The following is a 15,564-nucleotide window of genomic DNA, read 5'->3' on the forward strand; positions in this document are numbered from 1 at the left end:
CCTTTAGGTGAGTGTATATTAAACCCAATTATTCCTTTTAAGTAAAACATCGAAAGTGCAGCAGACACGATAGCTCAACGTTGTATTCTGTACGCTCCTCTCTGAAGTTTACTTACTACAATAAGTTTGCATTGTCTCACCAAGCTGGTTGAATTACATTACTATAGGTGCTGCTGGCAGCAGCGGTGTGCACCAAGGCAGGAAAAGCCCTGGTGTCACGGCAGTTTGTGGAGATGACACGGACACGAGTTGAGGGTTTGCTGGCTGCTTTCCCCAAGCTGATGAACACAGGCAAGCAGCATACTTTTGTGGAGACAGAGAGTGTGCGTTACGTCTACCAGCCACTGGAGAAGCTCTACATGGTGCTGGTTACCACCAAGAATAGTAACATACTGGAGGACCTGGAGACGCTGCGTCTCTTCTCACGTGTGGTATGAAAGGAATACATTAAATACAATTCTATACATTTTATATAGACCACTGCTAAAACTGCAAATACATCAAGTTTTTGCTTTTTCATCACTTGCGTATTTATGGTTTACCTTTGTGTTAACTTACTAGCCTTAAACAAAATATATGTAATAAAAATTTTTATACATTGTAATAGCAATGAAAATGTATACGTTTTTTTTTTTTTCCCCTGCTAATTTTATAGCTTATTTTGTTGATTTCACTATATAACATTTAATCTTATACATGAATGGAAGCTGATTTGATTGTGGTCTCACTTCTACTCTTTGTTAGATTCCTGAATATTGTCGTGTCCTGGAGGAGAGTGAGATTTCTGAGCACTGCTTTGACCTCATCTTCGCCTTTGATGAAATTGTCGCCCTCGGTTACAGAGAAAATGTCAACTTGGCTCAGATACGGACATTCACTGAGATGGACTCTCATGAGGAAAAGGTGTTCCGTGCTGTCAGAGAGGTAAGAGAGAGAGATGAGAGAGAGACATTTCTTGAGAAAGATATATGTGGCTGGCTCCAATCTTCTAGATTTGCTTGGGTGCAAGTGCTGATGCAAAGGAAGAGGATCGATAAGTTCGTAATGCTCACACAGGAAGATGCTCCGCATGCAGTGTTCATAATTAAAAATGCCTTTTATAGGCTTAATCCCAATCATTTGTTTGCCTGTCTATCCAATACAGACATGTATTAATAACATACTGGGAAGAGGTCTCAGAGGACACTATGTTTTAAATGCAGTAGGTGGTATGTAAATTACTGTACCTCATCTTCTCTCTCTCAGTTGCTCATTTTATATTTTCTCTCTCAGACGCAGGAGCGCGAGGCTAAGGCAGAGATGAGACGGAAGGCTAAAGAGCTTCAGCAAATACGGCGTGATGTCGAGCGGGGAAAAAAGGGTCCGGGCTTCGGTGGATTCGGCAGCTCAGGCATGAGCAACAGCAGCACAGCCGTCATCACAGACACATTGATTGAGCCTGAGAAACCCAAACCCATCTCTGCACCTGTCAGGTACACTTACATACTGTAATGGAGGAAAGCTCCACAGTATTTTTGGCCAGTTGGTGATTGTTTAACCTTTTCTATTTGAAAGGAATTAGCTACACAAAGTCTGTCCTATATCATTATTTTGTAGATCGTTTAAGCAGTTATAGTTCTAATTTGACTTTTTGTTTGTTTGTATTTTTTGTGTTAAAAAATAGTATTTAGCAGGACTGACAAAAGTTGTCCTTTATATTTGTAAGAAAAGCTAAAGACTGTAATTATGCAATTTTGTTTTAGGTCCAGTGGACCAAGTAAAGCACTTAAACTGGTTGGCAAGGGTAAGGAAGTGGATGACTTTGTGGACAAACTCAAGTCAGAGGGAGAGAATATCATCTTGTCTGGCACAGGCAAAAGACCCTCAGATGCATCCAAATCTCTACCTGCTCCAACACACACAGAAAGGTAATGAGATTGGGCAACCTAGCATTATGGATGGGACTTTTGAAATCAAAGTGTGAAATGTATTTTCTCAGAGAAATTGCTAATTTCCAGTATTTTTAATTATTTGAATGTGTAATCACAAACAGGAAATAAACTTTTTTTGATGATGTGACTAAAATGGACATGATAGACATTTCCTTTTTTTGTGGATGTGTGGTTGTTTTAAAAATATTGCTTTAATATTGATTTCAAATGTGTGGTGGATTATGCAATTTTCTTAAATTGGTTAGCATTTCAGTACAGTGAAGTATAGACCTTTTTTGTTCCTTAGCAAAAAAACTTGATTTATCCATGGTATTTCCTTGATATTTCCATGGAATTGGTACTTTATTTTTAATGCAAGACACATACAATGAAAATCATGTTAAGTATAGCCAACGTTGCATTATTGGGCTGTATTTAAAATAATGTAAAAATATAAATACATGTCATACAAGGAAGAGTTTTTCAACAATTTGTACTTGCTAAAGATGCATAAACGATAGATAAATTGTCAGTTGAGCAAGAGAACCATCACTATATAACAGAAGGCTGAAATTGTCCCTTAACTATGCAGCCAAACTAAAAGCTAATTAAAGTAACCCAGCATATCTTTTCAGCCTTTCATCCTCAACTTTCACACCTGTATGAAGCCAGACACAGGTACATCAGTCCTTTTGGAATTTGCATAAACCCACACTTGGAGAACATAGACATAAATCTGGATACCCTAACATCGACACATCTGTGCCCTACACTGCCCTGGAATATTTAAAAAAAAAACCTGGCTCAGAATACTAAAAAGATAAACCATCCAAATGTCTACCAGGAGAAATTCCAGGACATAAGATGTAGCTTACCATGTCATGTACCAGTGTACACAGATGGATCTAAGTCAGACAATCTTGTATCTGCTGCAGTAGTGATTGGTCCAAAATGTTTTGGCAAGTGTATTCCTGTACAAAGATAAATTTTCACAGCAGAAGCTTGTGCATTATTACTAGCCTTAGAACAAATAGAAAAGGAACAGTAAAATCACTTTCTAGTTGGTACAGATTAAAAATCCTGCCTGCAAGCACTCAAAGCTCTGAAAACAGAACCCCCTACAATTATTAGCATAATAGTAAAATTGAACTCCATAAAAAAAAACAAGATTTTAATATTGTCTTTTGTTGGATACCAGGCCATATGTGATTGGCTGGCAATGAACAGGCAGATAAAGCAGCTAAGGAAGCACTTCAGTTGGACATGACAGTATGTAATATGCCAACATCTGATATTAAACCCATGTTGAATATGTACATTCACAACAAATGGCAAATGGAATGGAATTAATGTATATATAACTAACTACATGATGTGAACCCAGTACTAAATCAAGGAGTTTATTATTTCCTCTTTGAAAATAGATATGACCAGGTTATGTATATATGAGATGTCGAATTGGTCATTCAAGACTCACTCATTCATACTTATTGAAAGGTGAAGAGGAACCGGTTTGTGATATATGGGAGACTTTCTTGAGTATAAAACATATTTTGATAGAATGTCCATATCTAAATGATATTAGAAAACACTTTTATTCAGAAAATACATTGATGGATACTTTTAAAAAGGTCTCTCCAGGAAAACCTTTAGAATTCCTTTCACATACTAAACTGAAAAACTCAATATAATTGTTATTACTACTGTTATATTAGTTATATATATATATATATAATTATTATTATTTTGTGTCTGTCAAACTATTTTAAACATTGTTTATTTTGCCATGAATATAGCCATTGCTGCTGATATGGCATCAAAAATATAAATAAATAAATAAATTGTCAGTTGTTCTGCATAATTTCTCAGCATAACCAACATTTCTATGTCATTTTCAGTGTGCACCTGCGAGTGGAGGACAAGATCACCTTGACATGTGGGCGCGATGGTGGCCTGCAGAACATGGAAGTGCTTGGGATGATTACTCTCAGAGTGTCTGACGAAAAGAATGGGCGGATTAGGCTGTATGTCAACAATAACGACAAGAGGGGCATTCAATTGCAGGTGAGGTTTTCTGGCTTTAGGCCCTCGAAAGTTATGTTAAAGCCTAGACTAGTTAAGGAAGCTAGATTAATCTTTGCTCGAAGTTTGGTGGCACTGTTAAAGACAGGATTTAAGGTACATCAAATATAAAATATCAGGCTCCGACAAGGAGGTTCATGTAATGAAAATTGGGACACATATGACTCAATTATCTGCGACATGATAATGAGCTTGCGCATTGAAACACAGCTGGTAATAATCAACAATTTCGTTGTGTAAAAGATACTGTCATGCATTTTAATTGTAGATATTCAAGCGAACAGTGTAATTATGAAAGATAAATGACATTAAATTGTAAAATATGTAACAATTTTTATGTCAAAATACATTCTACTATCCCAGTTTATTGTTCACCCAAAAGTATTAACACTGAGCCTCCCAAGTAATATCAAAACATGGATTTTGAGTGGCTCTCTCAGCTCCATCCATCTATATCTAGTTCAACCTGTAATGTTAGTTTGAGGCGTTCAGGCGTACTTGTTTAGCTGGGAGAATATAGAAAAGAAAGTTAGATTTCTCTACAGATGTTGAAGCCAAAATTTGAAGACTTGCTAAAAGAGACAGAGAAGGGAGTAAAACCATAGTGAACATTGGCACTGCATTTACAAGGTGACTCTGGCAAATGGGAGTATCTATAACGAGATCGCTGCACAAGTCGCAAATAGAACTGTTCAACTGCGATGTCAATACAGTGAACCCGGAAGTCTTAATTCGCCAGGAGTTTCCTCAGGATTTTCCTATGGGTTTTTATAATGGAGGTTTTCAACTTTTGTTTAAAATAAGGTTTGGGTATTTCAATATGGCTTCAAAATTCACATTTGAGGTATGAAAGTGTATAATTTATGTTGTAGAACAAAACATCCACATATCGTTAATAATGTTTACCACAGACCTTATTTTACTCATATGTTCAAAAACCCCATTGGAAAATCCAGAGGGAACCCATGACCAATTCTTCTCTGGGTTTTTGGACCACAAGCTGAACTGTTAACTTCATGTGCAAGAGAATGTGTTATTGCGGGAGTCTGCGAGAATATGTTATCGCGGTAGTCTGCGAGAATGTATTATTGCGGCAGTCTTAAATAAGGTGTAATCGGGAGTGGATTTGCTGGGCCTCGAGGGTCGAGCCAGAGAGACTGCTTTGGAAATACCCGCGAACGATCTAAACAAAGACGATGGTATGGAAACCTTGCTAGCTAAGCTGGACGCGATATTCTTGAGAGAAGAAAAAGACCGCGCTTATGAAGCATACTCTCATTTCGACTCGATTTCCAAAGACAGCGCGGTGTCCATGACGGACTACATCATAGACTTTGAGCAGAGATACAACAGCATGAAGAAGTACGACATGACCCTGCCTGACGCCGTGTTAGCGTTTAAACTCCTGGACACAGCTTGTCTCGAGGAGAAGAGTAGGCAGCTAGCACTTACAGCGTGCACGGATTTGACATTCGCATCCATGAAGTCAGCGTTGAAGCGGATTTTCGGAGGAAAAACCAGTGGAGCAAGCGGCGGCAGCGAGACTCAAGATGCTGCATTTTTCACGGAGCAGAGGCCACCGGGCAAATTCAGATGGAACAACGGCCCGTCACAGAGCAGACAGCGGCAGTCACAGCAAGGTACAAACCCACTCGACAAATATGGTAAGAGAACAAAATGCGTCATTTGTCAGAGCACGTACCATTGGGCTAAAGACTGTCCTCATCGGAGAAATGAAGTAAAGCTAGCAGAAGATGAAAATGTGGAAGAGTGTAATATTACACTATTTACAAAAGTCATGACGGACTCTGAGATCTTCCTAACTGAATCACTGGGATCAGCTATCATTGACACTGCATGCACACGTACTGTTTGTGGTGAGAAGTGGCTGGATAGTTACATGAAAGACCTGAGCCAAAGCCAAATAAACGAACTGCTGCAAACAGAATTTTCAGACCTTTCAGATTTGATGATGGTCAGGTGGTACACTCCAACAGAAAGGTGAAGCTTCCCGCTAAGATCGGACTAACAAAATGTCACATTGAAACGGAAGTTGTTCCTGTTGATATTCCTTTACTGCTGAGCAAAATGTCTCTAAAGAGAGCAGGAACTGTTTTAGACATGGAGAATGACAGAGTTGTCATGTTCAAGCAACCAGTGCCTCTTGAGCTCACTAGTTCAGGACACTATTGTGTTGACATTAGAGATGGTAATACTGAAGTGGACACCAATGAAAGTGAAATCCTTGTCATTACAGCAGATATGTCTACAAAAGAGAAGCGTAAAGTTCTCCTGAAGCTCCACAAGCAGTTTGGCCACGCCTCCGCAGACCGGCTGCAGAGGCTCATTCTCAGCTCTGGAAATACTGATAAAGACTGTCTAGTTATTCTGCAAGAGATCATCCGTGACTGTGAGGTATGTCAAAGATATAGCAGGACCAAGCCCAAGCCTGCTGTTGGTTTGCCTTTAGCCTCAGAGTACAATGAGACGGTGGCAATGGATTTACATGAGTTTGAGCCTGGCGTATGGTACCTCCACATCATCGACCACTTCACACGCTTCAGCGCTGGAAACATTGTGAGAACAAAGAAAGCCTCGGAGATTGTCAACTCCTTCATTCACTCGTGGATAAGTGTTCATGGTGCCCCCAAACGAATATACACAGACAACGGTGGCGAGTTCAACAATGAGGAGATAAGAGAGATGGCAGAAAAATTCAACACTGAGGTGAAGACTACAGCGGGATACAGTCCTTGGAGCAATGGCCTGCTGGAGAGACACAACATGACACTGACTGAGATCCTCCTGAAGGTGAAAAGGGAAAACGGGTGTGGCTGGCAGGCTGCTCTAGACTGGGCTCTAATGGCCAAAAACAGTATGATCAATGTGCATGGTTATAGTCCACACCAGCTTGTGTTTGGTCACAATCCTAATCTTCCCTCCGTTTTGGTTGATAAACTGCCTGCTCTAGAGGGCACTTCTATGTATACTAGAGTAGGACAGCACCTAGCAGCATTGCATGCTTCCAGAAGAGCATTCACAGAGGTGGAATGTTCAGAAAGAATAAGAACAGCTTTACGAAAGCAGCTCAGGGCTACAGATGAAAAGTATGAGACAGGAGACAGAGTGTACTACAAACGAGCAGACAGTACAGAGTGGAAAGGCCCTGCTGTAGTTATCGGTCAGGATGGCTCTGTAGTGTTTATCAGACATGGTGGGATTCTTGTCAGAGTACACCAGTCCAGGCTGAAGAAAGTCAATGCACAGGATGAGGATAAACCTGTACTACCTGATGTTCCTGAAAATAGTAAAGAAAGTGATAATGTAATACACACGAATGTGTCAGAGAATTCAGATGATGAAATGAGTGTTAATGGAGACGTGCAAATCTCTGAAAACGCAGAAACAGATGATAGAGAAGACGTGAGGCAAACTAATGAGACAGAGAGTGATGCTACTAATACAGTGGGTTCCACTGGTGTCAAACTGAGAACAGGTCAGACAGTGACATTTACAAACAGAGATGATGGTACTAAGCACACTGCCAGAGTTTTAGGCAGAGCAGGAAAAGCAAAAGGACAATATAAAAACTGGTACAACGTGCAGTATCTTGAACCAAATGGCAGCGAGGGTAAAAAGGAAGCTTTAGACATGTCACATGTTGATGATCTTCTCACTGAATGTGATAACACTGATGCTGATGTACTCATTACCAAAGACATCTCTTTTGATGCTGCTAAACAGCAAGAGATTGAAAACTGGCAAAATAATAATGTTTATGAAGAGGTCACAGACAAGGGTCAAAGATGTATTTCTACTAGATGGGTCTGTACGTTGAAGGAAACGTCTAATGGTATTGTTCCCAAAGCTCGCCTTGTGGCGAGAGGTTTTGAAGAAGTCAATATTCATGAATTACAAAAAGATTCTCCCACATGTGCATCAGAGTCACTCAGGCTGCTGTTAGCTGTTATTTGTCAAAACAAATGGAAAGTAAATTCTATGGATATTAAGTCTGCCTTTTTACAGGGAATGGAACTCTCAAGAGACATTTACATTCGTCCTCCACCAGAAGCAGGCGTAGACAATGCGTTGTGGAAACTAAAGAAATGTGTGTATGGACTTGCAGACGCTTCCCTCTACTGGTACAACAAGGTCAAAGAACTCATGCTGAACAGTGGTGGTAAAATGTCACGGGTTGATCCTGCAGTGTTCTATTGGCAGAATGAGCAGTCTGAGGTGACAGGAGTACTGGCATGCCATGTGGATGATTTTTTTTGGGCAGGTTCAGAGCACTTTGTAACTAATGTCATCCCTGTACTTAAATCTGCATTTCATGTGGGTCGTGAAGAGCATGGGGGTTTTTCATACGTGGGGATGGACATTGCTACTGTGGGTGGTGTAGTGCAGGTGCATCAGCACAGTTACATTGAAAACTTACAACCAGTTCACTTACAGGCAGCACGTGCTGTACAGAGAGAGGCTCCACTAAACGAGAAAGAAAGAGAACAACTCAGGTCCAAAATAGGACAGATTCTGTGGGTTGCTAAACAAACTAGACCAGATGTTATGTTTGACACATGTAGCCTAGCATCCAACATTAAGAATGCTACTGTCCAGTCCATACATGAAGTGAACAAAGTGATCCGTAAACTTAAGTCAGAGAAGGTCACACTTAAGTTTCAACACTTGGGCAACAGTGATGATTTGTGTTTGGTGGTTTTCAGTGATGCTTCCCTGGGCAATCTTCCAGATGGAGGTACACAGGGAGGGGCTTTATTTGCCCTCATGGAAAAAACAGGAAAGTTCTCTCCTCTGTTTTGACAGTCGAAGAAAATCAGACGTGTGGTAAGAAGCACGCTGGCAGGAGAAACCCTTGCCATGTCAGATGGTATTGACAATGCTATGTTCTTGGCTATGCTCTACTCTGAGCTTACCACTGGTAAAGCTGATCTTAATGCTCTTCCCCTTATTTGTGTTACTGATAACCATTCCCTGTTTGACGCTCTTAAGTCTACAAAACAGGTCACAGAGAAGAGACTAAGATTAGAAATAAGTAGTGTCAAAGAGCTCCTACATGCTACCAAAATCAAAGAAGTGCGTTGGTCAGAAGCCAAGTCCCAACTTGCTGACTGTTTGACGAAGAAAGGTGCTTCCTCACTTATGCTTCTTAAAGCGCTGTATGAGGGTGTATGGAAATTGTAATATCTGAACTATTGAGCATTATCTTGGTACATTTTTTTTGTTTGTTTAAATACTTAAGCTCACTTAAATGTTACTGTGTTCTGAAAATTGTTTGTATTTGGTGACAATGTTTTATATGTCAAAGTCATCCTTTCATTTGTTTTTTTTATTTAAAGAAGAGAGGGAGATTGTTAACTTCATGTGCAAGAGAATGTGTTATCGCGGTAGTCTGCGAGAATGTATTATTGCGGCAGTCTTAAATAAGGTGTAATCGGGAGTGGATGTAAGGAAATAAATATATGACTTTCTGTGGAAGTACATCGTGTCTCTGGCTATTTTCAGAACTGCGCTATACACCGCCAACTATAATAATAATAGGGAAGAAAGAAGAAAAATAATATTAAAACTATATAAAAATAAAAGTTGAAAAAAGCATTTTAAATTAACTGAGTTTCTAACTCTCTTTCAACCTCTTTTCCTGTAGACTCATCCCAATGTGGACAAAAAGCTTTTCACAGCTGAGTCAGTGATTGGTCTGAAGAACACAGACAAATCCTTCCCAATGAAAAGTGATGTGGGTGTGCTCAAATGGAGACTACAGACCACAGATGAATCTCTTATACCTCTAACAAGTCAGTCCTGAACATCTGGTTTTCATATTACCAATAAAAGTTACAACATATGTCACATGACCTGTGCAAATTAATATATGTCTTTTTTGTGTCTGTGTAGTAAACTGCTGGCCCTCTGAAAGTGGTACTGGCTGTGATGTAAACATTGAATATGAGCTACAGGACGAATCTCTGGAACTCAATGATGTAGCCATCTCTATTCCTGTACCGTGAGTACAAGTTGATTGGATTTAGTTTTTGGACCCCTAATTTGTGCATGTGTCTTGGGAGTCTCCATATTAATTTTAACCAGCAAGATTTTACACTTTATTGTATTTAGGTTAACATTTTTGTTTGCTTTGTTGAAGCAAATCCCATCTTCAAGTCTTAAGTACATTTATGTCTCCTTGATTGTTTGGCTTGTGTTACTTATATTTTTTTTTGTTGTTGTTGAAATTATCTTATTACAGGTCAGGGGTTGGAGCTCCTGTGATTGGTGATCTAGATGGAGAATATCGTCATGACAACAGACGGAATGTTCTGGAGTGGTGTCTGCCTGTGATTGATGTGAAGAATAAAACCGGTAGCCTTGAGTTCAGCATACCTGGCCAACCCAATGACTTTTTCCCTGTTAGTGTCACATTTGTCTCTAAGAGCAACTTCTGTGACATTCAGGTAAGACAAGGTGTTATGAAGCATATTTCTTAAACCGACCTTAATTTCAGAACATGGAACAGAAAGTCTAATAAGAGGCTTGATCTCAGTTCTGACACATCAACTTGTATTAGAACATTTAAACTCACTCACTTTTTTTTCTCTCTGCCTGTTCTCTTCCTCCATACCTTCGGCTCTGTTCATTTTCTCTCTTGCCAGGTCACCAAGGTGTCTCAGGTGGATGGGGACAGTCCGGTTCGGTTCTCCACAGAAACATCATTTTTGGTCGACAAGTATGAAATACTGTAGAAGGAAACATCACTGACGCAATTCAACCCAACTTGACAGAAGAGCAAATAAATGGACTGAAAACATTCATATAAATACAAGAAGGGAGAGACATGCAAATGGAGGGCCGATGCAATCTTTATCATCTTTGGCAGTACTTTATCAGGATTCTCCTTTTTTCTTCTTCAAAAAACAAAACAAAAACCATTGTCCTTTTGGCCCTTGCTGGCAGTATTAGCTGTACTTGTAACAAATTTGTTTAAAAAAGCAAAAACAAAAAACAATCATGATGACAGTGAGGTTTGGGGCTTAACTGGGGACTGTATCAGAAAGGGTGTGGGCAGGTGGGGATCTATTTATTTAAAGGTATCGTGGCAGTAATAAGGTACATCTCACTGATACTCTATGGGTATGAAATTGACTGTTGATATAACTCCACTGTAAGGGTAAAGTCAGGTTGCTTGTGTTTTTCTTTTCTGTTTTTGGCTTGAACATTTTTTAACTAACTTCTTTAAAACACTAGAAGAGAGTCAAGGGCTTCTTTTTTCCTTAATCGCAGCCTGTGTCTGATCCATGGTTGTTGTACCTTGCTTGTCCATATCTTGACATGCACTGTTGTCTTTGTTTTGTCTCTGTTTTGTCATTCAAGCCTTGTTGTTTTCCAGAAATATATATTTTACTCGTGTTTCAATCTGTTGACATGTTAAAGAACTTGTTTTTTTTTACTCTTGACTAGCCTGGTGTTTTCCTGCTTTTAAATCATGTTGTAGTGTAGTAAGGGATAGTTAACCCAAAAATGTAATTTACTCACCCCTGTGCCATCCCAGAAGTGTATGATTTTCTTTCTACAGCAGAACACAAACCGAGATTTTTAGAAGAATATCTCAGCTCTGTAGGTCCATACAAGGGAAGTGAATGGTGACCAGACCTTTCAAGCTACAAAGATCACATAAAAATAATCCATGTGACTCCCAGTGGTTAAATCTGTCTCCAGAAACAATAAATATTGATCCATTTCTCACCCACATCTATTTTAAACATTCTGAAAGTGAAAGTGGAGATTTATAGTAAAACAGCATTGCAATATTTATCTGTTTCTCACCCAAAGTGATTGCATCACTACTGAAAATATACATTATACCAATGGAGTTACTTTTATGCTGTCTTTATTTGGTTTTTGGAGCTTCAAAGTTCTGGACACAGTTCACCTGCAGCAACAGAGCTGACATATTTTTCCAAAAATCATTGTGTTCAGCAGAAGAAAGTCATACACATCTGTGATGGTATGAGGGTGAATAAATGATGAGTGCATTAAAATTTTTTGGTGAACTATGCCTTTTAAGTATCAAAATACGAGATGCTGAAAAATGTCAATTTGATCAATTCTGATGGCAAAAAAAATCTAGAGCCATTAAATATTTATTACAGTGATCAGATTTGATTCTTATAATAATGTGATGGATGTTACTAAACTGAAAACTTTGGAGGCAGAGAAAAACGATTAATTTAGAAATGTTTCCTGTTATCTGAACGGCATGTATTGTTCAACATTGCTTAAAGTTCAATTTGGTTCATTTCATATTTTGTATTGAAGAAAAAACTACAGGTTTAGACTTTGACTTTGCTAAAACCTACTACTAAATGGCAACCAGCTCACCCTCCATCTGAAATGTTTGTATTTAGCTAGTGGAGGTTCAGGACCTGTCTTTTGACTGTCAGTGATTGTGAATAGGTTTCAGGGAGGGACCTCTGGTCTCCAATCAGCATTGAGTGATTCCCAGTCTGTGAAGCCATCAGCTCAACCATCAATCTCACATTAAACCCCACATAACCTCACTGAAAAGCAATTGAAGAGGTCTCCCTTTATCTATTTCTTCCCAATAATGTATTGAATGCATCTGCATAGTTTGGTTATGGGATGGGCATATTCAATGTTATTGTTGATCTTTTTCATTGTTTTTTTGTTCATTTTTGATGGAATCATAATGTGGATTGGGGAAGGTAGAAAGACACCTGAGTTAATTGTTTGTAATCTTGTAAAAATAATGAATAAGGCATTCTTGATGAATAACATTCCAATGTAAACTTTTGACAAAAATCATTAAAGAGTTTACAACAACCCTTTGAGATTTGTGTGTGCATGCGTGCGCAATTATTACATTTTAAATGGTTATGGTTAAACAACCTTGAAGGTTTGTTCCTTTATTTGGTCTAAAATACTGAAAAATTAGCTGTTAGTGCACCAGTGTTTGATTTTTTTTTTTGAGCAAAGACTATTTGTCAGAATTTTCCTGGTATTTACAAACCAGTGATAAGTTAATATTCTGTAATCCCGTAAAAGTGTTCAATGAGTTTTTGTATGTTGGTTTCAAAAATCTTTCTCAAAACTCTTGAATTTTGTAATTTTCTACAATTTATTACTTTTGTAGATAAGATGTTTGCTGTTTCATTGCTATTTAAAAGCAAGTTCTCATTGTGACCACTTTTATTTATATATATATATATATATATATATATATATATATATATATATATATATATATATTTATATATATTCCCGATACTGGTAGAATGATTAAATGAATTACTTTTTCATAACCACTAGAGGCCACCATATCTATTTTTATGAAGTAAGGTGTGTTTTGTAATCGGGAACAGCCAAAGTTTAGTTCAGTCTACTAAGGCCAGTACATGTGAATTAATTTGTTGGGAGGAAACACTTAAAAAGGAGCATAGGTAACATAATGAAGGGAGAGTGTGCTTGACCACAAAATGACATGACATTCCATAGCTGTGCTATACAAAAATGGATAGGCTACCTCAGCACAGTGCGATGACTCTAACAGTGTGCTTGATGAATGAAGTGTTGCTTTTGCTTGATCAATACCTCTAGATATAGATTCATTTCTAATAACTGTACTATTAATGGAGTGATGACTGGATAAATATTTGAGCAGGAATGTAAATATTTGAGCAGGAATGCTCCTAGAGATCCATCTGCTGAGTTTTTTTTTCCATCCTTGCTCTATTACACAAGAATTTTCAGGTTGACTCAAAGACCTTGAGTAGCTTGTTCTGGTGTATTTGAGTTGTAAACTTTTAAAGTAAACAGTGCTGGAAGGAAGATTTCCAGGAATTAACACCCCTGCATTTAAGGTTTTTTCATCACTTGTCTGGTCATTTCAGATATCCCACACAAGTTATGTAACTCACTGTTTCCTATTTCTTTGAAACTTTACAGCCCAATTTAACTTCAAATTTCCCTCTCTCCGACAACCCACACAATGCCCTTTGTTGAAATGCGTCGGTGGAATGTCTCCGGGGTTGGGCTGGGTTGGGGAAAGTCACTATGGCAAATGTGTGTGTGCATGTGTGGCGCATATCTATTTTGGGGACAGAATTATCAGATTGCATAATATTATATAGTACTAATAAAGTGCCCTATGTGGTCTTCTGCTGTTGTAGAGTAGACCATCTGCCTCAAGGTTTGACGTGTTGTACATTCTGAGATGCTATTCTGCTCATTACAATTGTACAGAGTGGTTATCTGAGGTACCTTAGCCTCTCTGTCAGCTCAAACCAGTCTGCAATTCCCTATGACCTCTCTCATCAAGGCATTTCTGTCTGCAGTAATGCCGCTGACTGGATGTTTTTTGTTATTGTCACCATTCTGAGTAAGCACTAGAGACTGTTGTGTGTGAAAATCCCAGGAGATCATCAGTTACAGAATTACTCAAACCAACCACCTGTACACCTATGAATAAGTATAATAAATAGGTGTTCCTAATAAAGAGCTCAGTGTGTGTGTGTGTGTGTGTGTGTGTGTGTGTGTATATATATATATATATATATATATATATATACAGACACAGTTGACGTCAGAAGTTTACATACACTTAGGTTGAAGTCATTAAAACTCCTTTTATAACCACTCCACAGATTTCATATTAGCAAACTATAGTTTTTGCAAGTCATTTAGGACATCTATGTTGTGCATGACACAACTAATGTTTACAACAATTGTTTACAGACAGATTGTTTAACTTTTAATTGACTATCACAATTCCAGTGGGTCATAAGTTTGCAAGTTAACTGTGCCTTTAAGTAGCTTACTGACATTCAAAAGGAGACATGCCTAGGGAAGAATGGTAAAGGGTTTGATGTGCAAACTCAGCCCAGATTAATCGAGAGCTCCATGTTGAGTGATTGTCAGCGACCAGGCAGTGTCCTATCAATGTCTTGGTTTACTCTCTCTGTCTGGCCATTGGACTGGGGGTGGAAGCCGGAAGACAGGCTGATGGAAGATCCGATGAGCCGACCAAACGTCTTCCAGAACCGTGACGTGAACTGTGGGCCCCGGTTGGAAACCATATCCTGCGGGAACCTGTGGATCCTGAACACATGCCTCATTAACAGTTCTGCTGTTTGGATTACTGTGGGGAGCTTTGGCAAAGGTAAGAGACGACAAGTCTTAGAAAATCTGTCCACCACCACCACCACCAGAATTACCGTATTTCCTTGAGACTGTGGTAAGCCTGTGATGAAGTCCAAGGAAATGTGGGACCAAGGGCGTCTTGGGATAGGTAGTGGGTGCAGCAGGCCTTGAGGGTGGGTCCTAGGTTCCTTGTTCTGGGCACAAACGGAGCAAGCAGCGACAAAGGCCCAGATGTCCCTCTGCAGTTTAGATCACCAGAACTTCCTCTGGACAAGTTTGCAAGTTCTAGTAGTTCCTGGGTGTCCAGAAGTAAGGGAGGCATGAGCCCACTGCAAAACCTCAGAACGCAGACAGTTAGGGACAAAGAGGTGCCCTGGAGGGCCATTACCTGGTCCTGGCTGCT

General features: G+C 39.1%; 1 protein-coding gene across 1 annotated transcript in view; it reads left to right on the plus strand.

The window, feature by feature from the left end:
• The window catches only part of LOC127627448 (coatomer subunit delta-like), a 28,091-nt gene extending 15,249 nt beyond the window's left edge, over positions 1-12,842 (plus strand). The window contains exons 2-10 of the mRNA XM_052103829.1: positions 168-431; positions 745-924; positions 1,273-1,472; positions 1,743-1,907; positions 3,809-3,974; positions 9,658-9,805; positions 9,906-10,014; positions 10,255-10,459; positions 10,658-12,842. Coding sequence (XP_051959789.1) covers positions 168-431; positions 745-924; positions 1,273-1,472; positions 1,743-1,907; positions 3,809-3,974; positions 9,658-9,805; positions 9,906-10,014; positions 10,255-10,459; positions 10,658-10,747 — 1,527 coding nt within the window. The 3' untranslated portion in view covers positions 10,748-12,842. The remainder of the gene's footprint in view (positions 1-167; positions 432-744; positions 925-1,272; positions 1,473-1,742; positions 1,908-3,808; positions 3,975-9,657; positions 9,806-9,905; positions 10,015-10,254; positions 10,460-10,657) is intronic.
• Positions 12,843-15,564: the final 2,722 nt, after the last annotated feature.

The sequence above is a fragment of the Xyrauchen texanus genome, chromosome 3 (genome assembly GCF_025860055.1).
Source record: "Xyrauchen texanus isolate HMW12.3.18 chromosome 3, RBS_HiC_50CHRs, whole genome shotgun sequence".
NCBI lineage: Eukaryota > Metazoa > Chordata > Actinopteri > Cypriniformes > Catostomidae > Xyrauchen > Xyrauchen texanus.